This window comes from Liolophura sinensis, chromosome 1, assembly GCF_032854445.1.
Source record: "Liolophura sinensis isolate JHLJ2023 chromosome 1, CUHK_Ljap_v2, whole genome shotgun sequence".
Lineage (NCBI taxonomy): Eukaryota > Metazoa > Mollusca > Polyplacophora > Chitonida > Chitonidae > Liolophura > Liolophura sinensis.
The window spans coordinates 96,208,457-96,228,348 of NC_088295.1; the positions used below are offsets into that span (position 1 = coordinate 96,208,457).

General features: G+C 39.0%; 1 protein-coding gene across 7 annotated transcripts in view; it reads left to right on the forward strand.

The window, feature by feature from the left end:
- Positions 1–535: 535 nt before the first annotated feature.
- LOC135462200 (dual specificity tyrosine-phosphorylation-regulated kinase 1A-like) overlaps positions 536–19,892 on the forward strand; it is a 52,738-nt gene continuing 33,381 nt past the window's right edge. For 2 of the 7 annotated variants that reach the window (XM_064739602.1, XM_064739601.1), the window contains exon 1: positions 14,668–15,878. In XM_064739602.1, the coding sequence (XP_064595672.1) occupies positions 15,737–15,878 (142 nt within the window). In that variant the 5' untranslated portion in view covers positions 14,668–15,736. The other 5 variants (XM_064739606.1, XM_064739605.1, XM_064739603.1 and 2 more) reach the window with 5 other exon arrangements.

Sequence of the window (19,892 nt, forward strand, 5' to 3'; positions counted from 1 at the left end):
TTTTTTGCACATGACATTTTTTCTGATCTCTTATTAGAACTTGCAACTGCACCTGTAGATCACATATTAAATAATTAAATGAATAATTAAGAATAAAAAAATTAATAACATTTAACAACGTTAACCTGAAACTACAGAAAATGAAACCACACCAATTCATGACTGAACGCGGTCGGAACGAAAAGCACATTTCTTTTATATATTTGTTATTGAGCCTACTATTATTATTACACTCGTTATATGAGATTTGATTGTAGGCTACATGTTGACGTCATCGAAACGCAACCACAGTAGTCTTCAGTGTTGCAGTAAGGAGAATCCCTCGCATTTTCCTAAATGGCGGGGACAGTGACGTCAGTAAATGATTGACATCGCCATAGCAACCATTTACGTGTCTTCAAATTCCATGAATACGTAATGAGGTCACTCCGGATCGACCCGGCGCCATTTTGTCGGCGGAATTTGCCGAGAAATTAATTCCCTTGTACGCTAACCAGTGCTGAAATATATAACGTTGAAATCATGCCCATCGTAATGTTTTCATAAGTACCATAAGTAAATCGTATTAAAGTAACCTGACGGATATTAAAAGACAGAGCTCGCAAAATTTAAACTGAATATTTTGCGCGCCATTTTGCGACCATTCAATCCAGTCCCACGTCAGGCAAGGGAGAGTTCACCGTGTCCAGGAAAGCGGAATTCCAGGGTTTCCTGCTCTGATCATTTGCCGGAGAGAGGTGTTTTGTATTGGTGGCCAAGGATAGGTCTGGTATGTAATTGTTTTGTGTAGCAGGGCAAAACTGAGCGTTCAGAGCGATCGCGACCAGCCAGCAAGGCCGAGAGGGTTTATGTTTTGCTATTATGTCCCCCGTTTAAGTCATGTCTGATCACAGACATCGAGATAGACCCTGTTAGTTTTAAATCGTGTTAGCTGGTGCTCTCCAGAGACGTATTTCTTCGTTAGTTTTGTGTTAAATGGTTTTAAATGAATGTTGGTCGAGGAGAATGAAGCGATTGATTTTTCTGTGCTTGTGTATCGGAATTTTTAGACTGTCAAAATGCAAGGGGCGGCAAAACAGCATGGCCGTGTTGTTATCGTCTGGGCATGCTCAACTCAACTCCACTTCTGTTTTCATGTTCTTAGTTATTTCTCTTTCCCACTGGATGTTCTGGTGTCCACAAGCTGCATAGTGGTTCACTTCATTTATGTGAACATTTGTTGTGTGATATGGATATGGTGATCTCTAATGGTTTGTCTGTTCGGTCTTATTCTTTACACATCTTTGGCGTCGCACGCTTCTTTTCGATTTGACCGCCATTATCCAGCTTCCGCGTTTGATACATGTAGCTTGTATTCAAAGTAGGCCAGGAGTTCACGCGAGTGAATCATGTGTTGTCAAAGCGTGCACGATGCCCAATCGTCGCATTGTAAATGAGATTGGAGGCAGCAAGATCTGCACGTATTTGTTGTTTTAGATATATACTTATGAAGATTCCATTATTTGTCATTTTTCATCAGTGATGTCAAGTCACTTCTATATTAGTGTGATGATAGACTGGTTGCCAGTAACTGTTATTGCAGGCAGACATCAAGTCAGTAATTTCACCAGTGTCTTACAACTAACATATTTTTTGGAAACCAATTACTTCACTTTTTTTATTTTTATTTAATAAAACATTGGCATTGCACACTGCTCTTAGTTTTAGCAAAAAATAATGGAAAAACTTCAGTCAGCTGAGCGCATTCCTGGCTTGCATGCATCAAATTGCTGTGGCGAATTTCTGATCATGACGAGTTTCACAAAACCTTTCTGGTGATTCATACAGGTATCTACCAAAATGATACCAGTGTGTGAATATAACAACCATACAAGCAGTAGGTTCATGAATACTAAGGCGGTTACCAGCTACTTTCGTAAAGAAAATTGAGCAGGCATATATAGCCGCATACTTTGACCAAAGCTCCTATTTTACTTCTGTCTAAATCCCTGTCAGTAGCTGGTTATTTTTCTAGGGTAGCCTTCTGCTCCAAAAAATAGTGAAAGCCCTGCTTAAGTATAATCCAACTGTGCGACCCTACAGTGAGAAATACAAAAAAAAAAAAATTTCTGTACATGTATGTTTGCTTTACAGGGCCACTAAATCAAAATTGTTCAATATGTTGTCTGTAGTTTTAGTTTTCAACATTATGGACCCATAATCTTTCGCTACCTTTGGCTTTCTGATTTTTTCTTTGAGAAATTTATCATTGAAAAGGCCTTTCAAATTGCCTCTACTGGCAACATCAGAAATTTTACTTGTCCCAACTTAGTAACAAAAGTATTACAAAGATGTGAGCAGTGGCATGGATACAAGTTAAGCGTTTTCCCCATAAACAGTAATGGGGGAAAATGAGCAATTTTGTTTAGGACGTCCTATTATTTTGGCACCGGCCCCAATAGCACAGTTGGTAGAGCGTTCGCTTCGGGACCGGTAGATCCAGGATCAATCCTTGATCGAGTGACACCTAAGACTTTAAAAGAGGAAGTTGTAACGACTGGTTGACTTACTTGCCTTTGGTAAGTCGTCTCAGTGAAGCAGCACTAAATAAAAGAGCGGTGGAAATCCGTCCTTTAGCAAGGAGGCACATTACACGTACATGCACCCTAAGGATTCCTTCGTCGTCATATGACTGAAAAATTGTTGAGTACGACGTTAAACCCCAAGCACTCACTGACTCCTATTATTTTGGATGTACATCTGGCATACTAAAGATTTCTGTCACAGACTGCTTAAAAACGCACAAAGCATGTTCTTTGAATAAATGACGTGACTTGAGAAGTGAAGTTGATCTTTAACCTGGGTCATTGTCAGTTTTTGGGTTGTACAGTGAATAGTACATGTATATATAAAAGTAACGTTATACATTTAGAACATTTTTACACACCTTTGGTCTTTTTAGCCATGCAGTGTACGGCCATATCTTCTGAAGATATGCTCAGCGCAAAGGTAGACATTGCATGAAAAATAATTAACTCTGCATCCAGTTTCTTTGTAGATCATGTTGCTTTAAAGCAAAAATGGCAAAGCTACTAGAGAAGGAATGTTCGATTGTAATGAATTGATTGAAAACTTCTGTCATGAATTACTTCAGTGTAAATTTGTTTATACACATGAATAGCAACAATCAGGTCTTTGGGTGAATTTTAGCAGCAAGATCAGCCAACTTAGCCATTGGGTTCCCTGTCATGAATTGTGTACTTTAAACTTCTGATCTCTTTGAATCGGCTTCACTTGAGTCTGAAGATTTTGGCCAAAGATGGGAGAAAATGGAACTTGGGTTGGCTGATTTCATTGCCCTGTATATGCCAACTGCTTTCTGTTTTAGTTCGATAATGTAAACCTGTGGCTTACATTGTGCCAGTGGTTAACAATGCGTGAGCCTCTCACCAATGCGGTCGGTGTGAGACTGTGAGTTCAAGTCCAGTCCATGCTGGCTTCCTCTCCGGTCATACGTGGGAAGGTCTTCAAGCAGCCTGCAGGTTGTTGTGGGTTTTCTCTGGGCATAAGTGTAATATTCTTGAATGTGGCGTAAAACACCAATCATATAAACAAGGAAGTAAATATGTTGTGCCATGTGGATAATATTTACTTAAAAAACAAAAATAAAGCATTCACACTTTACTGATCTCGATTAAAGAACCTCAAGGCTATTTATGTTCAGAAACCAGATTTGAAGAATGTTTTTAGCAGCTTTTCAGGTTTCTTGTAAGGGGATTCACTGTACTTTTGCAATACTACTAAAAAGCTAAAAAAATATATATGATCCATTTCAATATTGAGAGCCATCTTTGTTGTTGAAATATTTTGGCATGTACAGTACTTAATATTAATACAAACACCTATTTGTTTGAAGGTAAATCCTCAATTATTGCAGCTTTTGTTGGAGAAGGCAAATTTTGCCCCTTTTCACATGTCCTGCCTATAGGCTATCAACAGTCAACTCTGATAAATGTGACATTACCCAGTGCTACAGATAATTTTTTTTTAGAGGGAGTACTCCCAGAGAGGGAGAACTGGGTAGACAGCTGCAGTACACATTTTCTGAAGTGCTTGTGCATAAATGTATACATAGGCCTACATGTACTGAGATCAGGGTTGGAAATTGTGCGGACGTGCCCAGCAAAAAAATGATCTTGTCCATCAAAATTTATGTGCAGCACGGACAAGTGTCCGGTTGAATATTTGGTGATGAAAATTTGCACGTAAATGAGACTCTTGCTTTGATCAGTTTCCCACACTGGTGTTAAGTGGATTGATACTGGTGCCTATTATTCGTAAGAAAACGTTAAATTTCTTGAAAACATCGCTACGTCGAAAAATCGCGTTTCCATAAAGTTTACCAGACTTCCTGTACAGACATTTGTTGTGACAAAAATAGATTACCCCTGTTCCGATGGCTTTTCATTGAGCAAATAGACGTGAAGTTCACGGGACAGGAGTGCCACTCTAGGAATATGGTAGTCAGCAAACAAAAATTATCGGTCCCTCAAAACGACCAGTCTTCTTAAAACTTTCAGGTTTACCAATCAGCGGACTAATGGATCAATAACTGTAGCTACGCGACGATGTTTCAAAGAAGAATGGAAGCGATATATTGCACCATGTGTAAAAATTACAATAACTGCAAATAACCCCTCTGGTCAGTTATTTTAACAGATTCTTGTCAAACTAAATACACAGTGCATTTAATCACTTATCGACCAACAGTTCAGTGCAGAGAAATTTTGTCCTGTGAGTTGGCAAAAATGTCTGGTAACTTTAAGAGATCAAGAGGACAATTGTCCTGCTGGCTTTACTTCTAATTTCTCTCGCTTTACCACTTGTTATAACATTCCAGAATAAGGTAATTATTTCAGCTCTCCCTTAAGAGGATTGATATTGAGTGAAGATAATCTAGTCATTTATTTTGCATTGATCAACCAGGGTTGGGTTTATTTCAATAACTCGCTTACTGACAACTTTGTTTTTCGCTGTGTTTTGGTAACAGTATAGGTTGCTGTTTTATTTTTGCTGTAGTAACCTTCGTATTAAATGCAACAAGTAATTCCAACCCCACCCCAAACATGTCTTAACCCATACACACTTGTTAACAACTGCCGTCTTGGGATCAAAACAGAATAAAACTGTTGTTGACATAATATAAGCCTATAGGCCTTGGCCTTTGCTAAATCCAATTGTACATAACAAGAATTTATTATTTTGTGCTTTAATTATTCGCAGTATATACTATAAACCTGAAGTGTTGCATATGTTGCTGACTGTTCTCATGATTGCTATGTATCATTGTATTAGCTTCTCTCTTCATGAAATCATGGGCACCTACCTGTATACAGCAGAAACTGGACCCTAAGTGATACTTTAACATAGCAGACTTTCCTGACAATTGATGTGGAATTGAAACCAGACATAGGAGAACGATATCAGGATAATTTTGTGCAATGCAGTAGCAGAACTTAAAGAATAGTAACCCAAATGATCATTTTTAGCCTTTGCTACATATTTTTCAAGGCAAACACTACAGAATGTCACAATTAAAGATGAATATCACAGTGTGCATTCTGCTCGTGTGCGGATGGTGGTACAGGAGGTTTTACTATAGCCTACAGTGTGGAAAACTTGCGTACATGATCCACTGTGGAGATTTACTTTTGTTTTAACAGTACACACAGATCTTTGGGCGTATACAGAACACTCTTTTCAGAAGTGTATCATCTAATTTTTTAATCATCAAGTGAGTCAGTTTGTGGAAATTTTGGTTAGATTGTGTAACTGGCCATTAACACTTTATGATGAAGTAGGCTAGCCTATTGACATATCCCTGTATGTACATGTATTAACATAGCAGTAGTCAGTTTTAGACAAAACTTCCCTCAGAATGTGATTATTTGTTTTGGCAGTGGTAACAAACTTGACCAAGAAGATGATGCTGATATCCCCATGTTATTCTATTGCTGTAATGATGTAACTCAAAATATGTAATGAGGGAAAACTACCTACTGAATATCACTTACAAGCAGGACAGGTATATACTGGTCTTCTTCAGTAAGAGACTAGATGATCATTAAGTTAAACGCATGATCAAACTTTTCTATGATTTAGGGCCATCTAAGTGTACATGTTTATGTAAATTGATTTTTTTTTTTTTTGATTGGTGTTTTACGCCGTACTCAAGAATATTTCACTTATATGACGGCGGCCAGCATTATGGTGGGCGGAAACCTGGCAGAACCCGGGGGAAACCCACGACCATCCGCAGGTAGCTGACAGACCTTCCCACATACGGCCGGAGAGAAAGCCAGCATGAGCTGGAGTTGAACTCACAGCGACCGCATTGGTGAGAGACTCCTGGGTCATTACGCTGCGCTAGCGCGCTAACCAACCAATATGTAAATTGACATGTATTTACAGATGCGAATGCAGACTGACTGATTCATAGATGTTGATAATCAAAGTCAAGTGGGACCAGTGCTTATTTTGTTCTAGTGTCTGGGACTCTCCACAAAATTCCACAGGCCTTGGAGAAGAGGACCAGTATTAATTTCAAGAGATTGATTTGAAAACTTCTACAGATAGTTAGTTTGATCAATGTGAAATGTAAAATAGTAGAATTTTAGATCTAAACTTTCAGCAAATTTGGGTGTTGGATCGTAGAATTTTACACAAAGACTAATTAATTTACTATCTTGGATGATTTCGGAATATAAATGTTTTATGCCTAGGCTTATCATTGTACTACTCGAGATTGTAGAATTTTTAACCAGGACAGTAAATTTTGAACAATCTAACACTGGAATAAGGAAAAAAATGCATCAAAAACACAATTTCAGGGCTTCCAAAACGTATAATTTTATCAATCTGCCCAGAATAATGCATCCAGAATATGCCTGAATGAACACCTTGCAAGCATGTGGAAAGTTTTTTCAACCTATTTGCATGTTTGCAAAGTAAATGATAGATGATCTGGTGGACAACTGTAAGACTGAAATTGAACGTCGTTAATCATCAGTGCAGTAAATCCCCTTTGCTGACAAGACTGTCAGCTGGTCAATTAATTGTTGTACTCCTCGTCTGGAGATTGTACAGGATTTTAGTTTAAAACAACGTGCTTAACACTCAGGCCAGTGGAGTAGGTGATTATGGGGATCTTTTTTTACATTGTAAGTGATCACTATATAAGCCTTAAAACACTTTGATTTGTAGTTGTACATGGTGTACTATAACAGTGGAGGACATGGCATGTGCTGTAGCCAAAGATCTCAGCTGTGATCTCTTTTATATGGGGTTAGGTATAGATCACAGCCGAGGAGCCTTCCAAGTTAAAATATTGGTATTTAAGAACAGCAACAAAATTTTGTGCAAAATAAACCAATACATACATTAACCTGGCAAAACTCCAATAAATTATGTTCGCCAAGACATTCTCTGTTCCTCTGCCAATTTTTTCCACATTCTGTAGTTTACGGCCAGCAAATCCAAGATAATTCACAGTTGTGACATACGCTCACATGCTGTGTTGACATTGTGACCTAATAAATCGGGTTGTTCCTCTCCACGCATGCGTGGTGGACCTTTCACAGTGTCACTGTGTTTGAATCAGCTTGTGGTCAGTTTTGACAGAAAGTGAACTGTCAAATTAAAGTTTGCATTGAAAAAGACAGGCAATCTTCGGCATCTGTTCCATTCATGGAAAGGTCAACAGCTTCTGTGCAATTGTGGCAAAGTGTGTGTAAATATTTCAGCTTTCAGAATTGCCATGCTGAATATGTGTATTCAGGATGAATCTGACGTGCATGCATCAGAATTGAACGAGAGTAACTCTTTGAAAGCATTGTACTGGAATTGGGTCCACATAGCTCTTGGGCCAAGGGTGGCCAGCAGTCCCTGCGTATCAGTATATACATATATATATATATATATATAAGCCACCCTTAGACTGAGGTCTCATGCTACATGTACTTGTGTAGTTGGGGAGTAGGGGGCCCACAGCTTGACATGCATGATTGCACCGACTGAACTCTTGCACCAAACACATTTTAATTTACAGTACAGTTTCATCTCCAGTAACTTCATCTGCATTGTTGATATGTCTTTCACGCTAACTTTAAGCTTAAATTTGTTACACGTGCGTCACATCCATAGGATGAGATGGCCATCTATCTACACGTCCATTTCGGGAAATAAAGTGGAAAGGAGTGCCATTTGGAATTGCTGTTTTCAAAACCTTTTGCATGGGAAAGATTGGAAAGAATGAAAAACTTGCTCCAATAAAATGGTCTTCAAAACTTGGGCTGTTTGGACAGTCTTGCACTTTGTTGGCTGTTACATCTATATGAGAACATCTTCATTGTGGAAGTGTAACCTCTTACACATTGTATGCTCATTATGACTACAACTGTTGGACATATTTGTGCATGTTAAAAGTGAACAGGGCAGTAAATTGCTCATGTTAGTCATGGTTGATTTACTTTTGAGTGCTCCTGAATTCTGTGAGAACAATGTGTCTGTTCTGTATGGTGATGAACATAACTAGGGTCAGTGGGTCTAGTAGGTTCATCGATTGGCGTCAGTCTATAAATGTAACATCTGATAGTGTATTCAGAGTTGTAGCAGTAGTGTGAATAATGAATTTCAGGTTGACATGAAGTTTTTACAACAAATATTTTCTGATCAAATTTATCTGCTTCTGTGTAATTTACAAAGTTTGTGTGTCTGATCCTGGGCTAAGCCTCGGCTAGTGGTGGTCAGATCATAGGTGTAGGTTTGTGCCAGAGTACATTGACTATGGCTACATGGTGAACGACCAAGCTTGAGCAGGCAGTGTTAAAATAGATCCTCAGTGCTGTGCTTGCCAAACTGCATAGGTGGATAGGGTGATGGTCCGTGAATAGATTTCAGTCATTTAAAACATCGGAAATGGAAGTAAAACAGTAGAATTTGGTGATCACACAAAAGAAAACCTGCTCCACTGTGATTTGAGGCACCCTTGACCTTACGACACCATTGTGGTACATACACTGCAGGCAGGTGAGGCTTCTCTATATGGGCGGCACAAACAACAAGAGGCAATCGTTATAACACAATGCAGGATACTGGAAAGTTACAGTAACATGGTCTAAAAAAGCTACAGATTGAGAAAATATGGGCCAGATCTAATCAAAAACACCCTTGAATTTCGGAGGAGACTTGCTAATTCAATCAGGCCTACTACAAGAAAATACTGAAGGACGAAGTTTACATGTATATGCCAAATAAAGCCAAAGGAAAAGAAGGATTTTCACTCCTAGAATGCAGAAGCTGTTAAGTTGTTTAAAACAGCAGTATGTGACATTGCATGTAACTGTAGTGAGCTGCCAGCCTCAGCCCTACAACTGCTGTAAGGCTACCAGGTGGCCCTCTGGACCGAACTGCATGCTGTACCTTGAAGCCGGTGACTGGCAAAATTTAAATTCGCATTTCTATCAATTACCAGTTTTATTCAATATAATTTCGTCCTTTTTATTTTTGCTGGTGATACTTTTTAAAACATAAAAAATTAGCTTGATTGTTGCTTTAACCTGTGTTGAGTGAAGACTGTTTCGTAACTGCCACTCACATCCCTGACAGCATGGTTTCTGCTGTAGAAATTAATATTTTGTGGACTACAAAACAGTGCGGAATTCTCCCCGGGTTCTACAATCATTCCACGGATGTCCTATTCGTGGGGGACAAACCAGACTGTAGCGCGTCCCTGTGGAGACCAGTATGTGAGCGAAAGCCTTTCCTTGTATCGCCCAGTCACTGTGATTTATACCTTTTTCAAGGCTCTAATGCAACTCCGTTATCTGTCAAAACATTTGTTGGAAAACTATTATGATTTTACTTATATTATGCTAATTAAGAGGGTATTGGGGTAATTACAGATTACTGGGGGTAATTTACAGACTTTTTTATGCCATTTTGGATTGAACTAAGAAGGTTAAAGTTGTTCTTGCAGACGGCAATCAAAATATAACAGTTCTCTCGAGAATTTCAACTCAATTGCATTTCAGAGCCAGAAGTAGGTCACACGACACTTCAAAATGGCTGTAGATGGCAAGGTTCTCGGTACTATCATAGTTCCAGCAGTCACTGTGACCACCAAGCAACAAGTTAATTAGTTTCATGGGTGAAGATGGTAAATTAAGAGGCTATAAATTATACAACTACGCCAACACAAACATTTTCTTAAAAATAATATCTATGTTAAATATGGAATTCATATCATTATGAGCAAATGAACACTTTTGCTTTGTTTAGAACAAAGTTTGACATATCTATTATGCAGAACTTGGAAGGGGCTTCAATGACCGAGGTGTTAAGGGTGCCAGCACGGCGTGATCACCTAGGAGACTCTCACTAACTCTGCTGCTATGAGTTCAAGTCAAGCTCATGCTGGCTTCCTCTCAGGCCGTTTGTGGAAGTCTGTTGATATGTACATGTGTTATTTGAGCGTTAAACCTATTTGGAAAATTTACAATATGCTGATATGTGATATAACCACTGAATCCTGGAGCAAAAACAGTTGCAGTTTGTTTACTCCACTACAGATAAATAGGTAGAAGTCTTAAAACTTAGTATCACGTGTATGATTAATATAATCAGGATTTATGAAATACACTCGTGTGTGCAACCAGGGACGGATACAGCGTTCTAATTTGGGCACCCTTTCAACCGGGGCCTACTGGCCACCGGCCCCGGTGGGTCCAGGGCGGTGCCCTGGTTGAGGGGGTCGAAGGCCCCTGAAAAAAAAATAGCGTAAAATTTTGAATGACACAGTTGAAGTACAGGAGTTTTCTGTACCTGTTTATCCAGGTCTCGGTGCTCTTTTATTGTTGGGGGAAAAAAAATACACATTTACAGTATGCACAGTATTTTTCATACTGATGGACATGTAGATCTATCAGTGGCTTATAGATTTAAGAAAGTGCAGTGGCTTTTTCTTTTTCTTTCATCAGTGTTACTTCCTTGGCATTTTGGTTAAATTTTCATGGGGGAGATGGGGAAAAAAATTGACTCTGACTCTGACTTTTTTGGGACGGTAAGAAATCGTCCTATTCCTCCACCGGTAGATGAAATCAAATCGGCAGTGCATTTCACACAGTGGACATAGCTAGAGCTTTGTATATTGTGCGATCGGCCAGTTGTTTTTGGTCTACCACAATGTAACACGCACAATGTGTTATAAACACACGAACAACAAAGACTGGGAATAAGGTAAAAGGTTGCACAGTAGTCGACGGCGCAAATGTACGACAAACGGAGGCCATGAAAACAGAGTTGAAATGAAAAACCGCGCGTTAAATTTTCTTGTATTTGCCAAATTTAAATTTGAATTGTTTTTTGAATTTGGGCTCATGTGTTAAGTGTTAACGGAGAACAAATTCAAATAGGGTATAACAGGTTTTTCTGGTGTTCCACAGGACAGAAGATATTTAACCTTGAAAACTTTTGAGCCAAATTCAATGAAAATGTGTATGTGGATTCACTGGGAGAGAGACTTGGCACAGCGTTTAAGTGCAACACCCCAAGCCCATGGCACACATGGTTGGAGAGTTTTAGATTTCCCCGCCTATTTTGCCAGTTAGTCATGTAAGTCACATGTGAGGTGGTTTGTCATCTACTTGCCATGGAGTTTGCCCTGGGCAGTCAGGTATGCTCAAGTTAGATATTCCATTAAACAACAGTAAAATGAATAAATATATGAATACATAAAATCAAGACATCACTCTACTGTCCTGTTTGGTTTGCCTGGGTTCAGTTCAGTTTCTCGGTTTGAGTGACAGAAGGCTGACCTACATGTATGTGGCAAGTTACCTGCAGCAGATGTTACATGTAGCAATACACGGTCACCTCCAAAGTCAATGATAAATTTCTATTTCTCAAGTAGTGTGGAATCATTTAAACATTTCTAGCTGGAAAACTATTGATGGTAGCTCAAATCTGTTGGTATATATTGCCCAAAGGCCATCTCTTGGGCTACAGTTTGGTGCAAGTTTCACATTTCTAGCTACCATAGTTCTCGAGTTAAAGGCCATTGACATTATGCAACTGAAAAAGGATTTTTGACCATATCTCAAAAACTTACCAATAAAATTCAATCATGTGACACCAAACAGCACTGCTTCATATGTTGGCTATTAAAAATGCCAAGTTTGCTTTTTCTACCTTTACCGGTTTTGGAGATATTGCAATTTTACGAGCTGACTATGAAAAAAATAAAGAACTTTTTAAATACATTTTAATGGCAAAACACCAATCGTAGCTGTGCGGGCTGGGGTTGATCTATCTACTGACATTTAAAAAATGACACTAAAATGAGCTATATTTGCAATTTAAAGAAAAACTATACATTTTAGGAATAAACTAAAACCACCTTTGTATTCAGCAGGCCAAACTGCATATAATTGCTATCTTGTTTTTTCAAAATTCATTCACAGGTGATCACCTGACTAAAATGACTGATAGCTAGTATTCACATTTCTCGACTGATTTGCATAAATTATTCAATCCTGATACCCCCAGTAGTCTTGTACATGTATGTGAATTTTAAATGCAATCAGATCAGCTGTTCTGGAGAAGAAGTTTTTTTTTAGATATCCATACTGCTCCAATATGACTGAAAAGTGGCTCACAGGTGGGTAAAATTTTATACTCCAGCAGCTAGCCCAAGCAATTTGGTAATGAACATGTGTAGAAAGTTGTGACATGCAGTTTTCTCGCAAAACAAAATTAAAAAAAAAAAACAGTTGTCAGAGAAGAGGAGAGATAGTCTGAGCGAGAACAATAGGCTTCTAAGCGAAGCTTGAAAAACCAAACGTCTCAGCATAGGTGCTTGGCCACCTATTTATAATTTTGAATTTTATAAGGTTTCTGTTTAACCTGATTTAAAGATACCTGAAGTAAGAATTAAGAAAATAGGACAAAAAATTTGAAGAAGGGTCTAGTGGAAAAATTGTGTATTTTATTTATAACGGATGTAATATGGAAATACATGCGTGCTATTTTTCGAGTAGACCAGTCTTCTAATTTTTTCTATTCTATCGTTAACCTGGATGGACCTAACAACCTTCAATGCTACAATTAACAGAAATATTTCTGTGAGAAAGTTGCTGACTAAGAGTGCTACATAACTCACATTTAAGTGTGTAGAGACGTTGCTATTTTAGATCATCTTGATCATATTGAAAAGGAAATGTATCCATTTAGTCTGGAATTTTAATACAGTTCCTGTGGGTACTATTGCATACATGTAGATTTAGTACAGTTTCTGTGGGTACTGTTACATGCGTGTAGATTTAGTACAGTTTCTGTGAATACTGTTACATACATGTAGATTTAGTACAGTCCCTGTGGGTACTGTTACATACATGTAGATTTAGTACAGTTCCTGTAAATACTGTTACATACATATAGATTTCGTACAGTTTCTGTGGGTACTGTTACATACATGTAGATTTAGTACAGTTCCTGTGGGTACTGTTACATGCGTGTAGATTTAGTACAGTTCCTGTAGGTACTGTTACATACATGTAGATTTAGTGGCTTTTTATTTCCTAAGATTACAGATCAATAGACTTCTCAGAAGTTTTGATGAGCAGTTCAGGCAGAAACGAGCCAGAAATGAAGACAAGAGGAAATCTCCCCTGGCAACCCAATTCACATCCCACCACACCCTACACCCCCTCGAACTCCACCCGGTCTCTTCCCTCCACTTAGATGGTGTCATGGTTGAGTTTGTGGGGACCAGAAGTGTGTATTGTTTGTACTAAATAAAGCCTCGCCTTCTTTGCCTATGCCACTTAAGAGAAGCAGTCTACATCGAGGCAGTGTCGCCAGCGATGAGACCACATGTAAGCATGTACATGTATATAACTTCCCTTACCATGTGTCATTTGTTTACCTAAGGTACTCAGGCTGTTCTATATGTATATACATGTAAATCATAGTCACTCTTGTCCCAGATTTTTGTTCAGTTTGCATCATTGTTTTTTTAACCTTTTATTGAGGAGAACTGTCAGTGTAAGCTGTGGACAGCCATTTTGTGAGAGGTATTCTTATGTGCATCTGGTTGTTGCGCGATCTGCCTGTTGACATAGCAGACAGATAAAGTTTACCCATCCCGCCTCACCCACAGCTTTCTCATTGGTCTGTGTTGTAAAGGGCTTCTTGACTGGCTGCTTGTAAATAACCTCAACAGCTTGGGGAAAACGACTGGCCAATTATGGAGGTTTGAATGACGTACATGTGACCTTTGTACAGAGCAGGTTAAGGCTAGAATTAGAAGGGGCTGAGGTAGTGATATCTGATTTGATGGATCTACACAGGGCTGTGTCTGTCAGCTGCTTGCTGTGTTGTGTTGGCCAGACAGTTGAACTGCCCAGTAATTTCACATTCAGAGGGGTGCCCGTGTTCAGTACATGGCAGGTCATCAGATGTATTGCTAGACGTCCCACATATCTCAGCTGGCTGGCTGAAGTATGTGCACCCTCTTCTGCCTGTGTTTTAGAGAGCGTGTAACCGGTTGTGCTGACTGAAGCAGTCTCACCTGTAACAGTTAAAAACCTGTGCACAGGTTGTTTGTGGATGAGCTGTAAGTCCACGCCACTTCTGTATACTACCTACATGTACAACTCTTCCGACTGTCAGAGTGAAGTTACGAACACGGAATGATCGAGGCTGCTGTCCCAGCCTGCACACATCACCAGTGCACTGGCACTGGCCACACTGTTCTCCTGTGTGCTGGAATGACATTTTTGTGATCCGTTCCCTGTCTGCTGCGGTGAGGCTCTGGCTTAATATAGACAGCAATGAAGCGAGTAAGAAGTCAGATGTGTTAGCCTGGTGTGAACTAGTCACGTTTTTAGGCTGTCCAGCTTCTCTTGTTGACACTACTTGTTGATTAACAGCCAGAGATTCTCAGGAAAGATAGACTACACTTGTATGTCATATAATTCTGCCCCAGATGTTTCTCAGTGCTTATGCTGAAGTTCAAGTTAACTGTACCAGTTGGGTTGTCTTTAGCTGTTTGAAACAAGTTATTTCCATGGACGTCAGTGCTATGAATTTAACAGAAAGGTGGGAGAGGTTTATCATTGTCTGATATAAATACTTACAGACTTTTAAGGAACTATTGGTGGGATTACCCTGTTCTTCAGGGAAAGTCTGATAAATCAGAAAGCCTTTGACTTCCTTGTGTGGGCAATTAAACAAGGAAGTAGATGCTATTAAGCTAGCAGGTATTAGTGACTAGATGTTAACGTTCCCATTGTATGACTTTACTGTGATATGGTACCAGGATACTTTGTGACCAAAAAAATAAAATAATATTTACATGGTGATTGACAGTGAGGATTGCTAATATGCGACAGTGCATTAAGGGTAGAAGAAAGGAAAGCAAAGAAGTTTTGTTTTGTAACGTATGCCAATGGTTCATGGAGAAAATGAGGAAACAAAGTTGGTAAAGTTTTTTTCAGTAATTTGTCTATGCCAGTGGTTCATGGAGAAAACAAGAGAAAACAAAGTGATGTTTTGTGCAGTGATCTATCTATGCCAGTGCTTCTTGGAGAAAACGAGAAAGCAAAGTCAGTGAAGTTTTATGCAGTGATCTTTACATGTCAGTGGTTCAGGAAGAAAACAAGGAAAGTAAGTCAGTAAAGTTTTGTGCTGTGATCTGTTTATGCCAATGGTTCATGGAGAAAACGGGGGCATGCTGGAGATGGAGAGGAATTCCATCACAGCCGATGAGTCGCTGATAGCCAATCGTACTTTGTGGCTGCGGCATGAACAGGTGGTCTACATGCAGGCCATGAAGCTTAAGCGTTAGTATTCTTCTTATTGCATAATCTCTATAGTTTGGTTACATTTGCAGAAGTTTAATCATGTTTTTGCTTCTTCCAGATTCACTTGTCACAATATGGCTGAAATATTGTCAGTCTGGCATTAAGCCATATTCATTTTTGCAGGTACATGTAGATGTAAGTTGTTTAGTTATTTATTTATTTGTTTTTTGTCATGTTGCTTAATAATTTTTCTAATTGTATGGTTTTTCTGCAGTTGTTAGTAACCCCATTGATAATTCTCATTACAATAATTAAAGATATAAGTTTATTTCTTGTTGTCTGAGGACAATGGTATATACAAATCTGGCTTAGTCTCCAGCAATGTTATATTAAGAGGTGTGTCAGGTTCTTGGCCAAATAGGTACGCTCTTACAGGTTCCACCTCATTACCCCTGCCTGTAAACCTTTATGTCGTCCAGGAAGTGACATCATATGCTTTTTGTGGTGGTAAATTTGTACTTCAATATATTCATAAATTTGAGTATCTGGATTTTATCATTGTCATGATACACGTGATGGGTGGAATTACAGCTCTTTGATACAGTTATACAAGGCTTAACAACAGGTGTGCTTTGGAAAGCCTTCTCTGTTGAACTGTTACTAAAGTTCTGGACTTCTTTATTGTTTAGACTTACACATAAGCAGGAATTTTGTGGTGTAAACAAAGCTGTAAATAAGTTTTTCCTGACATACATGCAAAAAAACTTAAGTGGCCCTTTAAAACATCTGTGAAGTAATGGAGACTTAGTGAACACAGCAGTGAAGTAGCATGTTTGTGAAAGATGTTCAAATAAAGCAAAATTATCAGGAGTTTGTAGATGTGGTAGGTGAAAAGACAAGTCACATGTATATATTATAACTGTTACTGTTGATTACCTGCACCTCAAATCTAAGGCCTCTTCGTCACTGACCATTTGATGGCAATGTGTCATACATGTACATATATGCCAAAGATGCTGCCGATGCTGAAATCTGATAGCAAGTACATGTACATGTAGCTTAAGTACAAATTCAGTGTATCATGATACATGCAGGAATGGCCGAATAAGTACCTCTTAGTGCATACTTCTAGGCCCAATTCATTGATTAAAGTCAGGAAAAAAAAAAAATAGTGCTGTAACTTATGGCTGCTCTGTAAATCAAACATGCATTCACAGTTTGTGAATGGTTTTCAAAACATCAGTTGTGATTTCATAAGGTATGTCATGGCATTTTGTTATGAAAGGTGAAAGCTCACTGGCATAGGGCAGAGTGAAGTTTTGTTGGTGAGTGGATGTTGACAACACTCCTACAGTATGCAGCTGGGGCTGTATGGAAAACTGCTGGGAGTGGGAGTGCTGTGAGACTGTGGAATGTGGTGAATGGAACCTAGGGTCTGCACTCTTTACACTTTGCTCTACAACAGATTTTAACATGTATCAGCAAGAATTTACTGCTTTTTGGCCTGTGATACATATGTATATGCCATAATTATGTCCATGCGCAGAATACTTAAAACTATGAAAAACAGAACATACTATACCCTGTCATACTATAGTATCTTTCTTTTCTGGGTAAAGAAGATTTGTAGTCCCGAAATATAGTACGCTGAACAGAAACTGAAGAAATGACAGCTACATGTACTTTTAAAAGAGGGAACAATAAGGGCTGAAAAATTGTAAATTCTAAATAAATCCTCCAACTGATGAAAAAAGTGGCTGTCACTCACTGCAAAGGGATATTTATAGTTTTCATGTCTTGAGCCAATACAAATGAACAGAACATGTATGGATAATGGTAGTTACTACATGTTAACCAAGTCACTCCTGGGATTAGACTAGAATCATGTGACAGTCAGGTGCCCCTTTTAGCCTGTTGCTATGTGGATGAGCCAGCATTAAGCAGAGGTTCTTGATAATGCGCAAGCTGTAGCCCTTCCTGAATGATTATGTAGAGCATAAGGTTATTGGGGTCAAGGTAGATAATCTACATCTGGAGTTGTCCGCTTGGTCAGTTAAAGGGGACTGCTACAGTAGACACAATATATACAAGAGGCATGTGCGCACACAGTTCTGACCTAACTGAGCGGTGTATGAGAATGATCTGCATGAACCTGTTAGCTGTAGTATTGCTACAAGGGAGCTCAGCCATGTGCACAACCCCATCCAGACTATATGCAGCATGCCCATACATGTTATAAGGCTGGGTTTCTAGGAAGTCTCAAGCATAGGTGTCGCCAGGAATTTTCTGTAGGGGGGTCCAGGATCCCTGCTCAGCTGGAGAAAGTCAAGGGGCAGCTCAGGAGTTGACTGGAGACCCGTCCTGACCACTTCACTGATCAGTGATCAAATGGTGGAGAAACGTACGATTTGTGGATGGGGTTGAAGCAGTGGGATTACTGCATATGGAGTATGCATTAGAGTTGGCGAGCTCTGATATTTTCAAATAGCTGCAGAGCTCTGTTTTTGGCAATTTCTGGTGATTTCAGCTTCAAATTATAATATGAAGCTGGTATAAATTAAATATGAGACCTAGTTTTAATGTTAGATTCCTAATGTTTGCTGGTTGAGACAGCTGGACTATTAACCTATCCTAATAAGCAAAGGTTCCAGGATCCGCGCAGTCCAAAGAAGCACTGTTTTGAAGATATTCTGAGGCCTATTTCATGCGACTAAAACTACATGTATGAGATGAAGCCTGAATAAACTGTGTATTTTCTTTTTGTTTTTATTATTTTGTTTAATCGTCAAGATTGATAAATTTTGTTAAGTGTTTTGTGTTAGTGCACTATATGTATGCCCCCAGCCATCTAGTAGTCCCCTCTGTAGATACCATAGATAATGATAGATACAGGATGTTCATGAAAGACGGTACTGCCAAACGTGGAGACCTTGTTGTGTGAAGATTTAGCCGGTGATAAGACATCATGGAAAACGCATGTTCATGCTAGGATTGGGCCTGGACTTTGGATCAGAGTTTTTGTCAGCTGTGACCAGTTCGCACTTTTATATAAGTTTTGAAGAACAGATACATGCTGGTCGTGTTTTTCTTTCTTTCTTTCTTTCTTTTTATGTTTCGACCATGTACCTGTACAGGAGCACTCCCGGTCAGCCTGCTTATGTTTTCATGTGACTGTATACCTGTACAGGAGCACTCCAAATCTTCCTGACTGTGCTGTCATGTGACCTCTACAGGAGCACTCCAATGCTTTGATATCTCTCTGGACCGCATGCATTCTAAAAGACAGCAGACTGCACTGTCTTTATAGAACAGGTTTTCCCTGCTGTGATGTTTGATGAAGAAATATGAGTCAGTCATGTACATGTATATACTCAGAGAAATGCTGCAGTTTGTGGATTAGCGTTGTGCTAAGAGTAATGCAAGCTGCATCCATAAAAAAATGAAAAAAAAAAAAACAAAGAAAAAAACAAACAAAACACACAAGTGTTAGTGATTTGTTTAATTCTGATCAATTCCCCATGTACACATGCTGACATGCAGTGAGTTATACATAGCTTCAGTATTCTTTATGACATGTGAGCAGATCTTCTGTGTGATGCCTGCAATGGAAAGTGTGTCCAGTTAGCATGTAAATTGGGCAGATTGAATCAAATAACAGGTGCCCTGTAATAGCACTTCATTAACTGCAGGTAGGAGGCTAAAACTTGTTGTGCTTCCAGTTCTGCTGTTCACAAGTTAGGACTGTTTGTACAGTGTCCACAGTTAACCCAAGGAATCTCCTTAAACCCATTGCTAATTTGTCCATTTCAAAGTGTCATGTAAACACTGGTAGAATTTAATATAAGATTTAATTGTGGGTTCTCCATTTATGCACAAGGAAACTAAAGTAAATGTATGTTGATTGTGCCCTGTGCTTTGTTAATGTTAATTGAGGAGATTAGCATTGATCTTCGATGTTCATGTAACCTTCAGCTGCAGGATTAATATGGACACTTCTGTCCATTGTTACATTATGAATAACTTCACTTATATTAGACGTATCATTTACACCTG